This window comes from Pezoporus occidentalis, unplaced genomic scaffold (genome assembly GCF_034315485.1).
Source record: "Pezoporus occidentalis ecotype Australia unplaced genomic scaffold, CSIRO_AGI_Poc_V1 ctg160, whole genome shotgun sequence".
In the NCBI taxonomy this organism is placed as follows: domain Eukaryota; kingdom Metazoa; phylum Chordata; class Aves; order Psittaciformes; family Psittacidae; genus Pezoporus; species Pezoporus occidentalis.
In genome coordinates, this window is record NW_026913426.1 from 1,202,333 (window position 1) to 1,220,040 (window position 17,708).

The window sequence follows — 17,708 nt, forward strand, 5'->3', positions numbered from 1 at the left end:
GGGGGAAAAAAATACAGTTTTCATTGACCTCAGAAGAAAAAAAAGGGAGAGACACAGAAGCTTATGAGAACTGTAAGTCTCATTTATAGGCTTCTGTGAATGTATTTAGTATTGTTTTCAGCAGTGTTTTAACAAGCTTGGAAAATGCTGCTGCAAGTAAAGGAAAGCATTGAGCGTGTCTACAAAGGAAAGAAACTAAGGGATTAAGTGCTGAGCACTCAATTTTCAAGAATAACTAAGTCACTATTTAGGGAGTTCTGGACACACAACTTGAGAAGCAGTTTTTGAAGGGGCATGATTTCAAATCACTCTATCAAGAGTGTAAACTGAGTCAGTATTAGGGGTTAAGTGGAATGACTTTAAGTCTGATTTGACAGTGAGCTGATAAACCTCAGTGGAAACTGAGGGCTGGATGCTGAGGTAGAATGTTTTGCAACTTTTCTTCCTCCTCTGATCACATTTGCTCAATTTCTGTTTTCAGTGTTCTGGATGTGGAATTAATCATCCCTGATTTCAGGCTGGCTCTCATATTTTGCCCCATTGCAAAAGAATTAACACAGAAAAGGTCAGAAGATCCCTCAGCAATGCCTGCCAGCAGATTTAATTCTTGCTCCAGAGTATTCTCTATTTCAGATTGTGCCACTGTTGCTGCAGATTTCTGCTGAAGGATAAAACTCCAACTGGTTCTTTTCTTGTGTGTGTTTTACACTGTTCTAACTAACTACATGTCGTGGTTTAAACCCAGTCAGGTAACTCGTTCACTCACTCCCCCCCCTTCTTTCCCTCCCCCTACTCCCGGAGGGACGGAGAGGAGAGTCGAAAAGAATGCAAGTCCCACGGGTTGAGATAAGAACAGTTTAGTAAACTTGTGCAGTTCCATGTTTTTGGTATATACTGGTCTCGTGAAAGTCTGCCCGTCAATATTCTAGTCTAATACAACAGTAGCTGTGGTTTCTGATATAATTTGAATTTATTGTGCACCTTATAGTAAAGCTGTTCTTTGCCATAGCAAAAATGAGAGACCTGGAAACGGAGGTAAAGAGGAAAAATGAGTAATTCTGTACATCTGTTCTCTAAGAGTTCTCTGTGTCAGGATGAAGGGAAATATTTACTCAAGGATCCACTGAGGTTAAATAGCAAAGGTAATTTGTGTTTGTAAATGGTTAATTGTGACTTAAAAGCCCCCATATTGACAGGAACTGCAGGATAGATGTCATTGGAACTTCTTGTTTTTTTAATACACCTTAAGAAATTAAACAAAGCAAATGCATTTGGTGGCGCCCTCAGGAAAAGTCCAGTCACTTCCTGAACAGTAATCTGCCTGTGAGCAGCAGATAGATTCTCATTGTTTGCCATTTCCAGTTTCCAGTAATGGGAACGATTACTTGATCCAGCCAGTTTTTGAAGATCTGGGAAAACTTATGCATTTTAATGGCAAAATCTTATCAGTTTCCATAAAACAACCACAGAAAAACCCATAACCTGTTTTTGGTACCTGGAGGCATCACCTCTGATGATGAATATTGTTTTATTTTGGAATTAAGCGTGTGTGTTCTTCAGGAACGAGATGTATCTTGCTCTTCTGGTGATTTTCTTGCAGTGTAAGTTTGATAACGAAATATCTGGGTGGGTACTTGTGTTTGTAGTTTGTTGGGGGTTTCTTGGGGCTTTTTACTGTTTCCCATTACTGTCTCTCTATCTGTAAGCTTTGAAAATACCATGTCTCTCCTTTTTTTTTTCCCCAGGTTCAGAACTTTACACTCAGGACAGAGGTAGGTCATGAGTTTTCCTCCTACAAAATGTAAATAAGTAATTTAACTAATGGTTCAGTTGTTGGTGTGTATCCATAGCAGAGTTGATCTGGATTTGTGGTACTGTAGCTCAGTACAAAACTTGGCCATGTGAAAACCTGAACAAGGTGTTAACTGGGTATGTTCCTGGTGTAGTGTTTAAATGAGAGATGCACTGCTGGTACTTTAAAAATGCGCTTTGTGAAATTTTTCCTGGAGTAACTTGCTTTACTGAGGAGAGATGGGAGAGGATATTTAATTACTAGCATTTTGGTTTGGTCTTTAAAAAACCCCTCTCATGCCCACAGGCAAGGAGCTAGGATAAAATTACAGACTATAAGTTAAGAGCACTCTCTCTTGCTCCTTTTTCTTGCAAAAGAAAAGGTTGTGTGTGAGCAGAGTAGAGAACTTGTGTTCTGAAAGGAATGACTTGACTTTATACTTTATCATCTTGCTGACTTCCAGCATGTACATTCTGCATACTTCCTTTTTCCATCACTAGAGAGAAAAGCTGGTTCTTGTTGTCATGTAGTCTATTCACATGCAAAAAAAAATATACTATTTTTGCATTGGTTTTATGCCCAAAACTCTCTCTAACAAGGACAGTTTATAAATAGCTGGTACATGGCAAGGGACTCCTCTAGATGCAGGAGTTTTCCTGTTTTAGAAGCAAATTTCCAATACAAATCCTGACTAAAATGGGCATACCCAAAAGCTGTGGGTTCTCTCTCTATATTTGTTGTTCTTGTTGTGTGAATAAAAATATTAATTATACCAGGATTCTAATAACTATAAAAATTGAAGCTACAAATTTATATATATATATATATAAATGCTATTCTAAACTTTACTTCATAAGGTGCTTATCCATGTTACTATTTTTTGAATAGGAATGCTGTATTCAGTATATTTTTTTCAGGGACTAACATGTCTAAATTCTGAATTAATTGAAAGCATTCCTTCTGGCTATGACTCTGGATTTGAATTAATCAGGGTATTTCTAAGGACTCTTGGGAGAATGATTGCTGGACTTCCAACACAACAAGTTAGGCATGTACATGTTTGCTTTTGCAGCACTTGAGCCCAAATATCTTCTGTTGTGCTGTAGTTATCCTAAACTAGAGATTTAAGATTATCCCAAGCCCGTGAGCTATATTTAAAGTGAAATTTGCTTCATGACATACCCCTAACCATATTTTCAAGGAAAAAATACTGAGATAATTCCAGGGATTTCTGCTAATTGGGGATGAATTGGCTTCTGGTTTAATACAGCTCTAAGCAGTTCGTTATTAAAATGCAGCAGTTTGAGATAGCAGTATTATGTTGGATTAATTGAAAATAAATATAAATCTTGTTTCTTTTTTTATTTTCCATCAAGTTTTTACTTTCAACACAGTTGAAATCAATGTTCAGCCGTCTGTCAAAGTCAAGAATGGAGCTCCCATGTCAATTATCTGCCATGCTGATATTAGCAAAAGTGCTGATTTCCAGCTGAAGCATAACTTTACAATTTTTAAGGATGGCAAGCTTGTGTTCATGACTGTATCAGACAAAGATGATGCTCGATATGAAGTACCTCTGGCTAGATCTTCAGATACAGGAGAGTATGAATGTACTGTGGAAGCAGGTGGGAAGACAAAATCAAGTAACTCCTTACATGTCTGGGTAACAGGTGAGTGAGTATTCCTTCAAACATGGCAGTTGTCTTAAGATACAAAAAGAGAACCTGGAAATTAATAATAGTGCTCAATAGGATATCTTGGAAAGTGGTTTTTATCTATAGTACTTTACAAGACTTTAGTACTAAATCCTCATGGTAAGGCACAGAAATGAAATAACGATCCCAAGGCTACCTGGCAGATCAGTGATAGTCAGGAATGCAACCTGTGCGCTCTTCCCCGAGCCTGTTATTAAACTAGAGAAAGTGTTATGTGTGAAAGCTTATGCCCACAGATCATGAGCATGATGGGGGGTGGGTAGTTTGCTGGAAAAGCTGGAAATGTATTGAGATGCATTGAGATTCTCACCTTGTGACAGCTATTGCCAAAGCTATTATCAACTGTGGACTACTGTTGTAGATAATGTTATATCAGTCTTGTCCTTTCATCTCTTACGAAAACAGGGGTCAGCTCCATCTCTACTCTTTCCAGCCATGTGTTCTTGACTGCAAGTGACATTTTTCCCCTTGGAAAAGCAACACAGAAAGAGCTCGTTCAGCATTAGTTACAGGGTTGTGGAGGGCTTGTAACTTTTTTTTCAGAGGCCTGTACTTTTAGGTACAGGAGCTGGGATGGCATTTAGTTTCTTTGCTTGCTCATTTCATAGTAGCAATAGGAAACACTGAGGAAGTGGTCTTACCTTCAAAACACTAACTTTCATACTTCATGCATTGTATAGAGATTGTATTGCCCTCTCGAAGGGACATTTTATTCTTCTGAAGGTGCCTTAGCATATACACACACATCAAAGGAACTGTCTTCAAAAGCTCAGTTCTTACAAATTATTTGCACCTCTTCATTAGCATAGATCCCTACCAGAGTCGTCAGACATAGTGTTTATGTCAGGATTATGCAATGTTCTGTTTCGTTTTTCTTGTTTTCTCTTCTAAGGAATGACCAAGCCAATCCTCACTGCTGAGAAAAAAGAAGTTTTAGAGGGTGAGGTTGTGAAATTACGTTGTGAGCTGCCAGAAGAAGTTCCTCCTTTATACTTCTATTTCCGAAAGATAAAAATGAATTCAACACCTAAAGAAAAATACGTCTTTGAAGCATACAAAAATTATTCTGAGGTGGAATTTTCTGTTGAAGAAGGAGATAATATTTTACAATTTGATTGCTTTGGTAAGAGACATGTACAGCGTGAATTTGACAGCTCAGAACACAGCAACAAAACACTTGTTACAGTCAGGGGTAAGTTGCTGAGCTTTTCTTTTTACAATTCTTTTCTTGCTATAACTTAAAAGTTGGGTTATGAGTTTCTATGTATTCTCTTGCAGAACCATTTATAAAGCCTACTCTGAGTGTCAGGCCCTCACGTAATATTACAGAAGGAGACAGAATACAGCTTGAATGCTCAACTGTGGTAGCCCGAATGCGCGACATTGAAATCATACTCCAGAAAAACAAAACGATACTGAACAGTGTACGAGATGAGAAAGTTTTGAAGTACTCTGCAGTAGCTACTCTAGAGGACAGTGGTGAATACCTGTGTAAGGTGGAGCAAGGGAGAGCATCTAAGTCCACCAAAGTGAATGTTGTTGTGTCAGGTAACACCTCTGTTCACTCAGTGGATTAACATTTAAGTTTAAATTCAGTAGAACTCAAGAACTGAAATAATACTCTCAAATAACACATACAAAAAGCGGTTTCAAGTGATTGCTAAGTTATGTTTTCCCTGAAAATATTATTATATTAAAATAATATGATTATTTTTTCCCTAATTGTAAACTTTCACTATGTCCTTCATTCTGTATACTTTGATGTAGGTAGTCATATTCTTTTAGGCTCAATTTGAATGAATAAATTATTTTTTTCTGTCTTGCAGAGTTATTCCCCAAGCCAACACTGGCTGCTTCTATGAATAAGCTGGATGAAAACAGAGAGTTAACTCTGAGCTGCAGCATTAGTGGCTTTCAGAAAGCCAACTTCTCTGTGCTGCGGAGAAATTCAAACGGAGATGTCTTGTTGGAAACTTCTAGAAACTTAACAATGAGAGTTAGTGTGAATGATACTGGATCCTACATCTGTAAAGCTGAAGTAAAAGGAATAGTCAAGGAGAGCAAACCTGTAAGGATAAATGTTTATGGTGAGTTGATACAGAGGTTTAGAACCCAATGGTATGGGGGGAAATCGAAACTGTAAGCTTATTTATAAGCACATCAATTGACAGAATCAGTCTCTAATCCACGAACCAGCAGGGTGTCTATTTGTTCTGGAAGTATTAATTTCTGTGAGATGTGCTTGTCATCTGTAACTGTAGAGGATTTGGCCTATCATGATCTAATCAAGTCAGACTTTTCCAGGGCCGATCTTCCTTCTCTTCCCTTGATTCTGCTAGGTGCCAAATAAGCTGTCATTCATTACCATTTGCAGGAGCTGGGAATGTTCTGCAAATCTTTCACTCATCAGTTTGATCTGAAACTCTGTCAGTGTCTGCCTTGAATCCCTCCCCCTGGCCCTCCAGGTAGAAAGCCATGAGAGCCAGAGGTCATCTGGAGCGTTCTACTCCAGAAAAGCCAAGGGTTTTGCTATCAATACAACCCCCTCTCCAGCACACTAATTACAAACACCCTAGTTTCCTTCCCTCTCATGGAACAAGCACAGTTAGTTCTCAGATCTAAAGGGGATTTAATTCCCCTGTTGGGTTGTGATTTACTGTGCTGCAGAAGCAGAGGTCCGTGATTAGGTGCTGCAGGATCCATCTCAGGTAATATATGAACTGGTACTTGCATGTATTTTTGCTCTACAGACTTACTCCTTGGGTCAGAGCTAGTTCTGGAGTTTGGATGATCCATAGCTGTGTCACTGATCCTTTTGTCTTCCTTTATGTTCTCCTCGTATGCTATTTTATTCTATTACATATGTTCTATTATCTATATTCTTGTTTTGGTCAAGTTACCCCCTGCTTCCATTCTAGCAATGAAGAAGAGCTTCCCAATATAAACTGTGCATGCAGACTAGCTAAATATTGTGTGTTTATGTTTTCTATAAAATAATGTTGTATCTTTCAGCTTTATGCAGTGTAATTTGCAACCATTTTTTCTGTTATTCCTCTTTTAGCTCCAGTCTCCAAGCCAACTCTTTCTGTTGTCAGTGGTTTACCAGAAGTGGTATTAGGGAAGCCTCTGCAGTTAATCTGTCGTTCAGCCAGGGGAACACCACCAATAACATTCAAATTCTACAAAGGAAATGTAATTAAAGAAACAGTCATTAATGATACATATGCTACGTTCTTGGATGAAAATGTTGGACAAAATGACAAAAAGGGATACAAATGTGATGCTAGAAATAATCACTCCAGTGGTGTGAAAACCAGCAATATTCTAAATGTCACAGTAGTAGGTAAAAGTCTGTTTAATTCTTACTCTGTCTAATGCCATTTTTTGAGTTTTGAAACTGTAGCAGAAAATGAGGGACTAAACATAATGGATGTGAAATGTTTACAAATTTTTGCTTACTTGAATTAAAAATAGTTGGAGTTTGGTATCTCCGACCATTTGTTGCTGGAGTAAAAACCTCGATAGGGGTCTGAATCGAGTTAACTACAAGTGAGGTTATGTTAATGTTAAAACCAGCTCTGACTTGAAATCTTACAGAAGCTGTTTTAGTAAAATTAATGATTCAGAATTTCAGAGCAGATGTTTTCCTCATGTTTGATTCTCATAGGACTGGATTAAATGTATGCCTAATGATATTAGAGATAGTCTATGATTTCAATCACTGAAATAACTGATGTAAATCCCTAAATGCCTCTGTTAATAGCTGCTGTTTTCAGAGGCACCGAGCATGTGTTTGACACCAGAAACTGCAGTGGCAAAGTAGCTCTGAAAGTCAGTTTATTACTGTGCCTATTAGTAGCTAGGAGTTACTATATGTGAGCAAGGTGTCTGATCTACAAATATGTGTGAAGCAGAAAGGGAAAATTCCTCTATGAGGGAAGTTGGTAGTTGAAGCTTTAAAAAGAAGATGGTAGTGAGGTTTCATGTGACAGTTAAAGCATATAACACTTGCAAGCATTAAAGCAACTATTTCTACAATACTTCATTTTATCATCAAAGTTATTTCTAATAGTGCTAATATTTGTTTTCTTTGTGCCTTCCTCTGTAGTGCCAATCAAGAATGCCAGCCTGGGCAGTATTCCGTATGGAGAAGTGGAGGAAGGCAGTGAGACCGCTTTCCTCTGCTCTGTGAAAGAAGGATCTTGGCCAATCCACTTCAGGATTTTTAGAAAAGCTGATCGTGATGTTCTTGTATTTGAGCAAAGTGAACACGCTGACAGAGTCATGTGGCGCAAGAGCACGATGAGCAGGCAGGACACTGGGACATACTACTGCATGGCTTCTAATCGAGCTAATGTGGATGTGAAAAGCCATCCAATAACCATCAATGGTAAGCTAACTTTTATGGTAAGCTGCATGCTATGTCATCATAACTGTTGAGGTTATGTTGTCTGGTGTGTTACTAAGTGTAACTCCCTTACTTTTGTTCCACGGTTGTCAGAAGTTAAACAGAGAGATCTGTTTATAAACAGAGGTTGCCTAACTTGCATATGAAAGTTTAAAGGAAGCTCAGAAGTTGAAGGAGACAGATACAAGCTGAAAGCAACCCGTTGTACTGAGGTTTCAGTCACAAAGGAGTGGCTCGCTAGTGAACTTTGCATGCAGATCTCTGTAAAGTTCTTCCCCAGTGTGTAAGAAGGCCAATTTGTAGGAAAATGAAAGGTCAGGAACTGCAGAAGCTGGCCATGGTGACCTGTCACTGTACATACTCTCTTCAACATATCTTTCTTATTTCCAGTCATCTTAGCATCTTGGCAGAAAGGAGTCATTGTTGCGTTTGTCCTGATACTCATCGCAGGAGCCGTGACTCTCGCTTTATGGTGGTTTTTGTGTAAGAAGAAAAAGGGTAATGAATGGTTCCCTTCTGTTTGTGACAAATGTATTACAGCTAAACTTGCATTTGTTTCAGAAGCAAAGGCTGTGGGGTGAGGCTTTGGAGATGACTAAATACAATTTTCACTTAACTTAGAATCTGTTTCAAAGTGTGCGGTTGCCTGAGTTCAGCTACAAGCGTGCTGGAGCTTTCCAAGTGTATTGGGCAAAATGGGAGCGTCTAACTAATGGTGCTGGGAAGTCACAAGTAAAGCAAAGGTTATTCGAGACAGGCCAGAATTGCATTGTTCTGATGCAGTTCTAGGTCTGGAATTCAGTCCTGTGCAATGTAGAAGCAGAAGGGGCCTGAGGGGTTTTTGGGTTTAGATCCCTTACAGAGCTGTGGCAATTTGATTTGGGGTCCCAGCTCAGGTGTTACTGCAGTGCTTCTCTAATCCTCAGGAACCAAATTTGAGAATATTGGGTTGTGGAGTCATTTTTTGGTTGGGGTTTTGTTTGCTTGTTGTTTTGTTTTTTTTTTTCTCCTTACAACTGTAATACATTCTCACATAGGGATTTGTCTTTTATCATTAAGGTGTTCTTTCAGATCTTGTTTGTCAAAAAACAAGTAAATCTTGTTTATCCTGTGATACACAGTACATTGCAAAATATTGGGGAAAATTTGGGGTATCTGGATCTCCCAGACTGCTTAAACTGGCCAGGCTAAAGTCTCAGGTTTGAGATCTCAGGTTCTCTTTGCAAGAGACATTTAAGGGACGGGGTGATAAACAGGTTGTAAGCCACTGGGTAATTAATTCTGTGATAGTCAAGAGAAATGATTCTGACTTGGGTAAATAATCACTATACTTTTGATTTTTACTTTTAGATTATTTTAGTTGTGCAGTCTATTAATAGGAGCTTTTATTTTTCTCTTGTCAAGCTAAAGGACCATCCATGGAGATGTCTGGGTAAGACGGCTTGCTGTCCTGGTTTCAGCTGGGATAGACTTAATTTTCTTCCTAGTAGCTGGTACAGTGCTGTGTTTTGGATTTAGTATGAGAATAATGTTGATAGCAACAACTAAACTATCAGTGTGTTAAGTAGTGCTTACTCTGAGTCAAGTACTTTACAATTGCTCGTCATCTGTCAGTGAGGAGGTGTACAAAAGGCTGGGAGGGAGCAGAGTCAGGGCCACAGGGATAGAAACTGACCAGAAAGGTGATGCTGGTTAACTGGGATATATTGAAAGTGTGGAACCTGAGCACGTAAATGGTGCATACCCCCCTGGTTTTGGCTGGGATAGACTTAGTTTTCTTCCTAGTGCTGGTACGCTGCTGTGTTTTGAATTTAGTACTAGAATCATGTCGATAACACACTGCTGGTTTAATTGCTGCTCAGTAGCGCTTACTCTGAGTCAAATACTTTTCAGTTGCTTGTGGTCTGTCAGTGAGGAGGGGCACAAGAAGCCAAGGAGGGAGCAGAGCCAGGACAGTGACCTGAACTAGCCACAGGGACATTCCATAACATAGAGCATCATGCCCAGTATAGAAACGTGGGGGGTGGCCAGGAGGTGCCAATCACTGCTCAAGGATGGGCTGGGCATCAGTCAGGGGGTGGTGAACAATTGTATGGAGCATCACTTGTTTTGCTTGGGCTTTATATCTCTCTCTCTCCCTTTCTCTCATTTTTTCATTACTGTTGTTGTTATTATATTTTATTTTACTTCAAGTATTAAACTGGTCTTATTTCAACCCATGGGTTTTACCCTTTCCTGATTCTCCTCCCCACACCCACCTGGGGAAGGTGGGAGAAGCGAGTGAGTGTCTATGTGGTACTTAGTTAAGCCACACCACTTGCTATATAGTAATGATGAAATATTTCTGTTTAAAGGGCTGGAGGCCTTCCGCCATATGAATATAGATTATTATGGCACACACCTGCAGACAATAGATGGTTGTGCTTCATGTACTACCTGCTAACACAACAACGGGATGAGGAAATACTCTAAAAATAGGTGAAAAAAAATCCCAAAACAGCTTAGAGAAATAGAAGAATATCAGGCTTGCATTTGAATGCACTTAGGTATGGAATTAAAAATGCAGAGCTCTTAAGAGTAATGGAAGAGGGAACATTTTTGGCCTTAAAATTTGTTTGGGTTTCTCTTAAAGAGAAAGGCAAAATTTTAACTGGATTTAATAGTTAAGACTATGTGGTAGTTAGCATAGACAATGACTGATCTTTGCATAGCGTCGTGTTTTTGTTGACTGCTGTTGGATAATTCCATCAACTTTCATTTGCTTTTCAGTCCTGCCTTGGCTACTAACTCGACAAGTGAAAAACTGACAAGACAGCACAATGATGGAGACTACTATTCAGGTGAGATATTTTGCTGTAAGACTATGAGTGATTTGGCTTAATTAAAGATTTATTTAAAGTTTTGGACTTACATGGTTGCTGTTTGGATAGGACCCAGTGTTTTGGGATTACCTGGCAGAAAGTTATTGGCATTCCTCTGTATTTTGTCTTTGTTCAGTTTTTTATGAGCATGTCTTATACAAGATTGGTTTGTAAGTCTGCTCAGGCACTTCTAGCAGGCAGTCAGTTCACAGTATTTCAGATGGAGAACTCATGGTTCTGTTGTCAACAGTTTTAACACAGCTGCAAGAAAATGATTTCAGAGAGGAAATCTAAGTTGTGCCACATGGACCTGTGATGTGGCCACGGTACAGCGATATTAACTTGCCATGACTGAGCAACTTTCATTACAGTGCACTTCACAAAAATGGGTGGACATGTTGTTCAGAGCACCTGATAGAAACACAGCTACCCTGGGGTGTTTTTTAGCTGATTGTTTAAAACCCCCCATTCTTCTCACCTGTGTTTATGAATATCTTGGGTGTGAATCTAAAAGTAGAATTTCTCATATATAAATAACCATAATGACAATAGGAATTGCAGCTGTGTAACTCATTCATTTGACTGGCTACAGTAAATGTTTTGTCAGCTCAACTTTTGATTGACTATTTTAAATTCAGGTTACACTAAGATGGTGAAAATTACATGAAATCAACAGATGAGAGTAAAGCTAATTTTATACTTAAAGAGAAAATAGAAGAGAGGAGCTGGAGCAGGACTGTGGGAGAATCTCAGATAATTCCCTGCTCCATTTATGTTGCACCACTTTTGAAGGTGTTAAATTGAAAGTAAGAGTTTTAGGCACAATTTGCATGTCCCACAGTTTCAGAAATCTGGCTTGAGTTGGTCTTGGGATTGGAATGACCTAGGAATGGGTTGGTCTTACAACTCTTAGCAGAGTAACTTACATTTGCCATAAGTAGGGCCTGATCCTGCACCTATCGAAGTCAATGAGGACTTGTCCATTAATTTCAGAGGCAGCAGGATCAGGCCCACAGCTCAAATGAAGTATGCAGTCCTGCAAAGAAACATCTTCTTGATATTTTTGGGGCAGGACCTGACCTTGAGAGTGCTGAGGTGGAGTACACTGAAGTTGAAGTATCAACACTTGATCCTCACAAAGGTAATAACCGTTTTGGCCTCTATGGTTATGTTTTGGGAGCAACTATGGGCATACTGTTATTCTCTGACTCTGGTCTGATACTGGCACCAGTGAATGTAAAAGCAGGTTGTGTTTTCTGTGCATGACAGTTTCATGTAAGTAGTGCTCCTCAATCTAGACGATGCTGTGGCAACCAAGCTATTCCTCACTGCAGCCCTTCTTCCCCTGGGATCCTCTTGTGAACTTGCCCTTTCCACCCACATGAGGTTGTGCAGAGCAGGGCTCCCAGCTAGAACTCCTAGCAGAAGGCAGCCTGCTGTGAATCTTCATGTTATAGAACCCAAATTCACTGGGAGCCATTTGAAGTTAGCTACGGGGTAGGATAATGGAGAGAACAGAAAGCAGTGGAATTTCCTCCTTTATAAAGGAACTGGTTGAAGGGTCAAAGCTGTAATTCACTTGTGATAGAGAAGGAAGATAGACCAGTGTAGATTTAGTCCCTCCATTTGGAGAGGCCTGGATTTTGTGGCACATAAAACACAGAAATGAGAATACTGATGTCCAGATAACTTTGGATCTTACCTGTAGTTCTTTGGTAACAGTAACCAGACCTCATAGCATGAGGCTAAGGTATGTGTCTCTGCAACCTTGATGGAGGGATGTCCACTGACATTTATTCTCAACACCCAAATGCACACTTCAGTCATCCTGTGTTATATGCCCTTGTGTTGAAAGCTGTTAAATATTTCCAAAACTTAGGAAAGGTTTCAAGTAGCCGTGAGTGACTAAAACCCATGAGGGGGATTTATGCTGTGCTCTGGCTTTTTTGCTTTAACCAAATGAGAAGCAGACTGAGGAAGAAATAGAAAAATTAGCTTTTTCCTGGTAGGAAGGAGACCACTCACTTATTTCAGAGACCAAAGGCGTGACTGTTCAGTTAGTAATAGAGATGTTCGGGCAGAAGCGCTCACTCTTGCTTGGCAGCAAAGCTCTGCGAAACTGCCAGTCCTATTCTTTCTCTGTTTTTACTCGCTGCTATCATTCATCACAGAGTTTTCCTTGTGTTCTGAGCATGCTATTTTTCCACCTCTGCTAAATTCTGCACTGAGATGCTATAGTTGTCGTACTCTTTTTCAGAACAGGGCTAATACTGAATTGTTCCAGCTGTTTCTGAGGAGGCACTATACAATACAGTGGTGTAGAACGGTAAAGATACGCTACTCCATGATTATTTAAATTAAAAGCCCTATAAAATACAAGATCAGCATCTCTAAAAATAGCCTTTTCATCCCATCGCTGATATGTAACACCATTCCACTATACCAGCCTAATAAGGTAGTATCCATGCTATGTAGATTGAGCCCCATTAAGATGCAAAATAATGTTTATTAGACAGTGTGTAAATGAGATCAGTTTATTTTAACTGAATGCTGCCTCATGTTACAGACCTATGTCTGACACAGAACATTAATTGATTCTGTAAGACTCAAGTATATTGAGATATGATAGCTCCCTAATCTATTCCTTTGTGGCACCCAGGACACAAGTGAATGCTTGGCAGATGCATGCTTTGGATATGTAAATAGCAACTGCATGTGTTAATCTCTCAGAGCATCTTGAGGGTGCTGTTTAAATGACAGGAGTTGTATGAGACCAATTTACAAGATTAATTCTTTCAGCTCTGCCCTGCCTATCACAATGAGAACAGGATGAGATTTAGTCTTGAGAAAAGAGAAGCAAAGCCAAGTTCCTTTATATACCTGTGTAATAATCGTGTGTACCCAGAAAAATAATTCAGCCATAGGACTGCCACCAGTCCTGCTGCCACATTGATGTGACTGTACAAGCTTTGTTTAGAATAATCATAATCTTTCATGTCTGTCTGTGGGTTATGACCAACCCTTCTTAGGGAACAGGCCTTTCAGATCGTCACCCTCTCACACCTCTTTAGATTGCACTTATTTTCTGAATGAAGACGAATTATATCATGCTTACCTTTTCTCTAAGCATTCATCTCTCCCCTAGCAGGCTGCACGTACATTCTGATTCCTTCTGCCTTTTGAGGAACTCCAGATTCCTTTGATTTCTCAGGACTAACTTAATTTATCTTCCCAATCATTTGCTCCTCCTGCCACTGTTGTCAATGTTAATACAAATGTTCATCTCAGGAGTCCTATTTTGTGTGTTGTGAAAGACTCCTGCAATAAATGCTGCAGTATCTAAGCTATTACCGTAGCCTTTATGTCACTTTTGGGAATCAGGAATAATTGAATGTCACCTCAAAACAAGTTTGCGATAATTGCAGAAGGGTGAACATCTTGATTTTGACAGTAAAGAACTACTTACATTTGAAAACAGTGTTTTCACCCTGATTTTCCAGCCGTGTCTGCATTACCTGCTCATTTCTGAAGTACTTTTTAAGACAGTGTAATGGTGAATAGGTTATTGCATCAAGAACTTTATATATACTATGCTTCTTCACTGTCTGGGCTCCTTACAGTGGTATTGATAGTGAGTGGTAAGCTTGATAGAAGCAAAGTTTCACTGTTTCACTGGGAATAACTTGATACCTATTGTTCGAAGTATGGGTGAAGATGCCACACAAATCCAAGGTAGATCTGGGCCACTCAGGCCAGGGCCACTCTTATTTAGGGTAGTCATAGTGGAATGTTAGCTTGATATTTAGAAGAGTGGCAATTCTAGAGAATGGTTCAATTGAATACTTCAGGAGATTATATGCTAGCCAAAAACATAATGCTTATCTTTTCTAAAACGTAGCTGTGCAAAAAGTGATTTAGACCCTTTATTGTTAATCCAAGCAAAACCAAAGGCCAGTGCTAAAGTAAGATCAGGAAATATCCCTGAAGTGAGAAGGGAGAAACTGCTAATCGGGGTTGAGTAAGAACATGCTCCTTCTTTTACTTTTATGGCTGGTTACTTATCTGCAGGGTGGCAACACTGTAAAGTTAGTGGAAACAAAATGTCAAATCATCCAAGTAATTTCTCCAAGCACATTTTTTTCGGTGCTGAGACACCCTGTGGAAAATTAACAAAGAAAATACGGTGGGCAATGGCATTTTATCACAACTTAATGAAATGGTCTGGAAAAAAACAAACAGGCAAGCTGAGGGGAAATGCCTCCTACTGCTTCCCACAGAGCCAATAGGAGCAGATTTAGGACTGTCATCTGCTAACAAATGTATTCCAAACAAAAGGAGCTGTTAACATTCTCAGAAGATTTCTTCTTACTTCACTGGGAAGTGAATTGATGACTTAAGGAATAGCCCATAAGCACATGAAACGTGCTGCAAGTTCTTCAGACTAATCTGCAAAGAAAGCGCCAAAACTGTGAGTTTGGGAGCTGTGATTAGGCACTCAGTGAAGTGTAACTGCTGCTGTCACTGAAATTAATCACAGGTTTGCAACTCAATTCTGATGTGTGAGCTCCCAGCATTTAAAGGATGCTTAACGGAATTAAAACAAACGGAATTAGCTTTGGGAAATCAGAATGTTGGGTTCTTCAGCGAGATGCAGAGCAGTAACAGTCCTGATTCTGGGACTGGCTGCAGATCAGTTTGTCTGAATTGTTTAAATGTTTTTTTTAATAGCTAAAGTACAGGGCTCTGTCTCCAGAAATGTGAATTTTCTTTCCAGTTTCTTGCAGTTTTTCTAGTTCTCACGTTTAACTAGAAAAATCTCACCTCTTGGTTTATTGAAGAGCCACGGAAATTGGAGGTGATGTTGATAGAATTCTGAGGTTGTCTAAGATACTCAGTTTAACTGAAATGAGTGAATATTGCTAAACTGCTTTGAGATCCTTGAACAGCAAGCTCCTAGACCCTGCCTGCACAGGCTTTATACCAAATGGAGAAAATGATTTTAAATGCACAGAGTTCTATAGCACTTTGCTTTGCAATGGTTGCCCAGGGATTCTGTATCTGGAAACATGCAAGAAATCAAGGAAATTGTTTTAATCTCATACTAGCCAGACTGTGTTTACACTGACATAGATAAACTGAGTTCTTGCTATTTCCAGGCCTTTAGAAACAGCTCTGTGCCTTCCCTGCTGGGGTAAGTGCCTGCAGTTTGAAATTAAAACTTAGCAAAAAGGGAAGAGCTTTTGGCTTTCTGTCTCATACAAAAGCGGAGGTTTACAGGGGTCTATTTGTAAACCTAAGGGACTGAAAAGGAGTGTCTGGCACTAACATTACATTTGTATCTCAGCTGTGTCCTTGGAGGTACAAATCCTCCCTGTCTGCTTTTTCTCCTTATTTTCTATCTTTCTGTTTTTCCAAAAGCCTTCTTAGCCTTCAGTCTTGCTATGTCCACTTGATCCCTGTGCACTAAAGGAATAGTCCACCACACTGAGGAACTGAGAGGAGACCTTTCCCAGATAGCACCTAAACAGAAGCTGTGCAGTCTGAAATCTGCAAACATTCTTCTGACACACTTCACAGAGAACAGCAAATTAGACTTTTGTGTGTGTGTGTGCCCAGGCTAGTTGTCAAAAGTGTATACAGTTAGTCTTTCAAATGATAGATCTCCTCAGGTATAGGGTCCCTAAATCCCTAGATCAAAACAAAGGTCTTCCAAGTGATCCAGAGGAGCTCTTCTCTAGTGGCAGATGCCTCAGTAAAATTAAGGTAGTATCAATTTGAGAAGATTATTAGAATGTTAAAGCCAAATGTAGAAAAGGAAGCCAATTTTCATCATCATTTTTATGCAGAGGGAGAGACATCTCCCTCTCAGAACCTTACAGGCTGGGTTTGGGGAGGGGGTGTGGTTGCTTTTTAATACAGACTCCACAGGCTTGTTGCTGCTTGTGTAACTACTTCCTCTGAAAGTAAACCAGTTTGTTCTGTTTGTGTAAGGAGATTTTCATAAGGCAAACAAAAAAAGAAAGTTAAAAAAGGATAAAAAAAGGAAAATAAATTGATTCTGTGCCAATACATTTTCCAGCTCCTGTACAGAAGGGGACTGAAACAGTTTATAGTGAAATCAGAAAAGCTAATAATGGTAAGTAAGCTAGTGAAAAATTAAACACATAAAGGAAGTGTTTGTATAGAGATTAGGGGTAAAATTGTGACTGACTAGTTTAGAAGATATGTGCCATAAAACAGAGATGCAGGTCACACAGGAACATCTGAAATGCAGCTACAAAACCACAGGTGCTGATAAATTGTACACCACTTTCATGCTTTCTCATAAACCAATCATATTTAATGCAGTGAGATTAATATTTGTAACATCTACTTCAGCACCCCATCTGTACTGTATGTGACATGTAGTTAGGCCATACATCTGGTCTGAATCCAGAGCTGAACATGCCCTCTTAGGGAATAGGATGCTATGCTGTGTTACTCAAACTGCTCAAGAACAACACTTCCCCTCTTAGCTGAGCATATTTGCCATGAGTTATAAAATATTACACTGGTTTTGGTATAACCCCAGCAAATATCTATAAAGCCTCTCACAACAAACTCTAAAACCCTTTAAAGCAATCTGATTGCTTCAGCAGGGTGGATTGTTTGTTTTAAGAACCACGAAAAATTGTCTGAGCTCTATGTGCCAGCTACTCTGCCCTTCCACCTCCTGTAACACAGACTTTGTTTAAGGGCATTAGCAGCTTACTGGCAATTACTGCCTATAAATGTTCTGGCACTAATGAGTTCAGAGACAGTAGGTTAAAAGCATTTCTTCGTAGTTTGACAGAGACTACATCAGAAAGGATTTCCTTTCCTCTCATTGTGTTAGGAAGTCTAGATTTGTAAATATTAGGTCTGCAAACTGTTCAGGTTTTGTCCCCATCAAC

The 17,708-nt window shown here is 39.4% G+C and overlaps 1 protein-coding gene across 6 annotated transcripts in view; it reads left to right on the plus strand.

The window, feature by feature from the left end:
- The first annotated feature begins 933 nt into the window (after positions 1 to 933).
- PECAM1 (platelet and endothelial cell adhesion molecule 1) overlaps positions 934 to 17,708 on the plus strand; it is a 28,995-nt gene continuing 12,220 nt past the window's right edge. Inside the window, exons 1-13 of one of the 6 annotated variants that reach the window (XM_062612635.1) lie at positions 934 to 1,142; positions 1,746 to 1,772; positions 3,169 to 3,462; positions 4,400 to 4,699; positions 4,786 to 5,055; positions 5,334 to 5,594; positions 6,569 to 6,850; positions 7,616 to 7,897; positions 8,306 to 8,413; positions 9,320 to 9,347; positions 10,685 to 10,755; positions 11,849 to 11,917; positions 16,856 to 16,912. In XM_062612635.1, the coding sequence (XP_062468619.1) occupies positions 1,049 to 1,142; positions 1,746 to 1,772; positions 3,169 to 3,462; positions 4,400 to 4,699; positions 4,786 to 5,055; positions 5,334 to 5,594; positions 6,569 to 6,850; positions 7,616 to 7,897; positions 8,306 to 8,413; positions 9,320 to 9,347; positions 10,685 to 10,755; positions 11,849 to 11,917; positions 16,856 to 16,912 (2,143 nt within the window). In that variant the 5' untranslated portion in view covers positions 934 to 1,048. Of the gene's footprint in view, positions 1,143 to 1,257; positions 1,602 to 1,745; positions 1,773 to 3,168; positions 3,463 to 4,399; positions 4,700 to 4,785; positions 5,056 to 5,333; positions 5,595 to 6,568; positions 6,851 to 7,615; positions 7,898 to 8,305; positions 8,414 to 9,319; positions 9,409 to 10,684; positions 10,756 to 11,848; positions 11,918 to 16,855; positions 16,913 to 17,708 lie in introns of those variants that run through there. The other 5 variants (XM_062612634.1, XM_062612637.1, XM_062612636.1 and 2 more) reach the window with 5 other exon arrangements.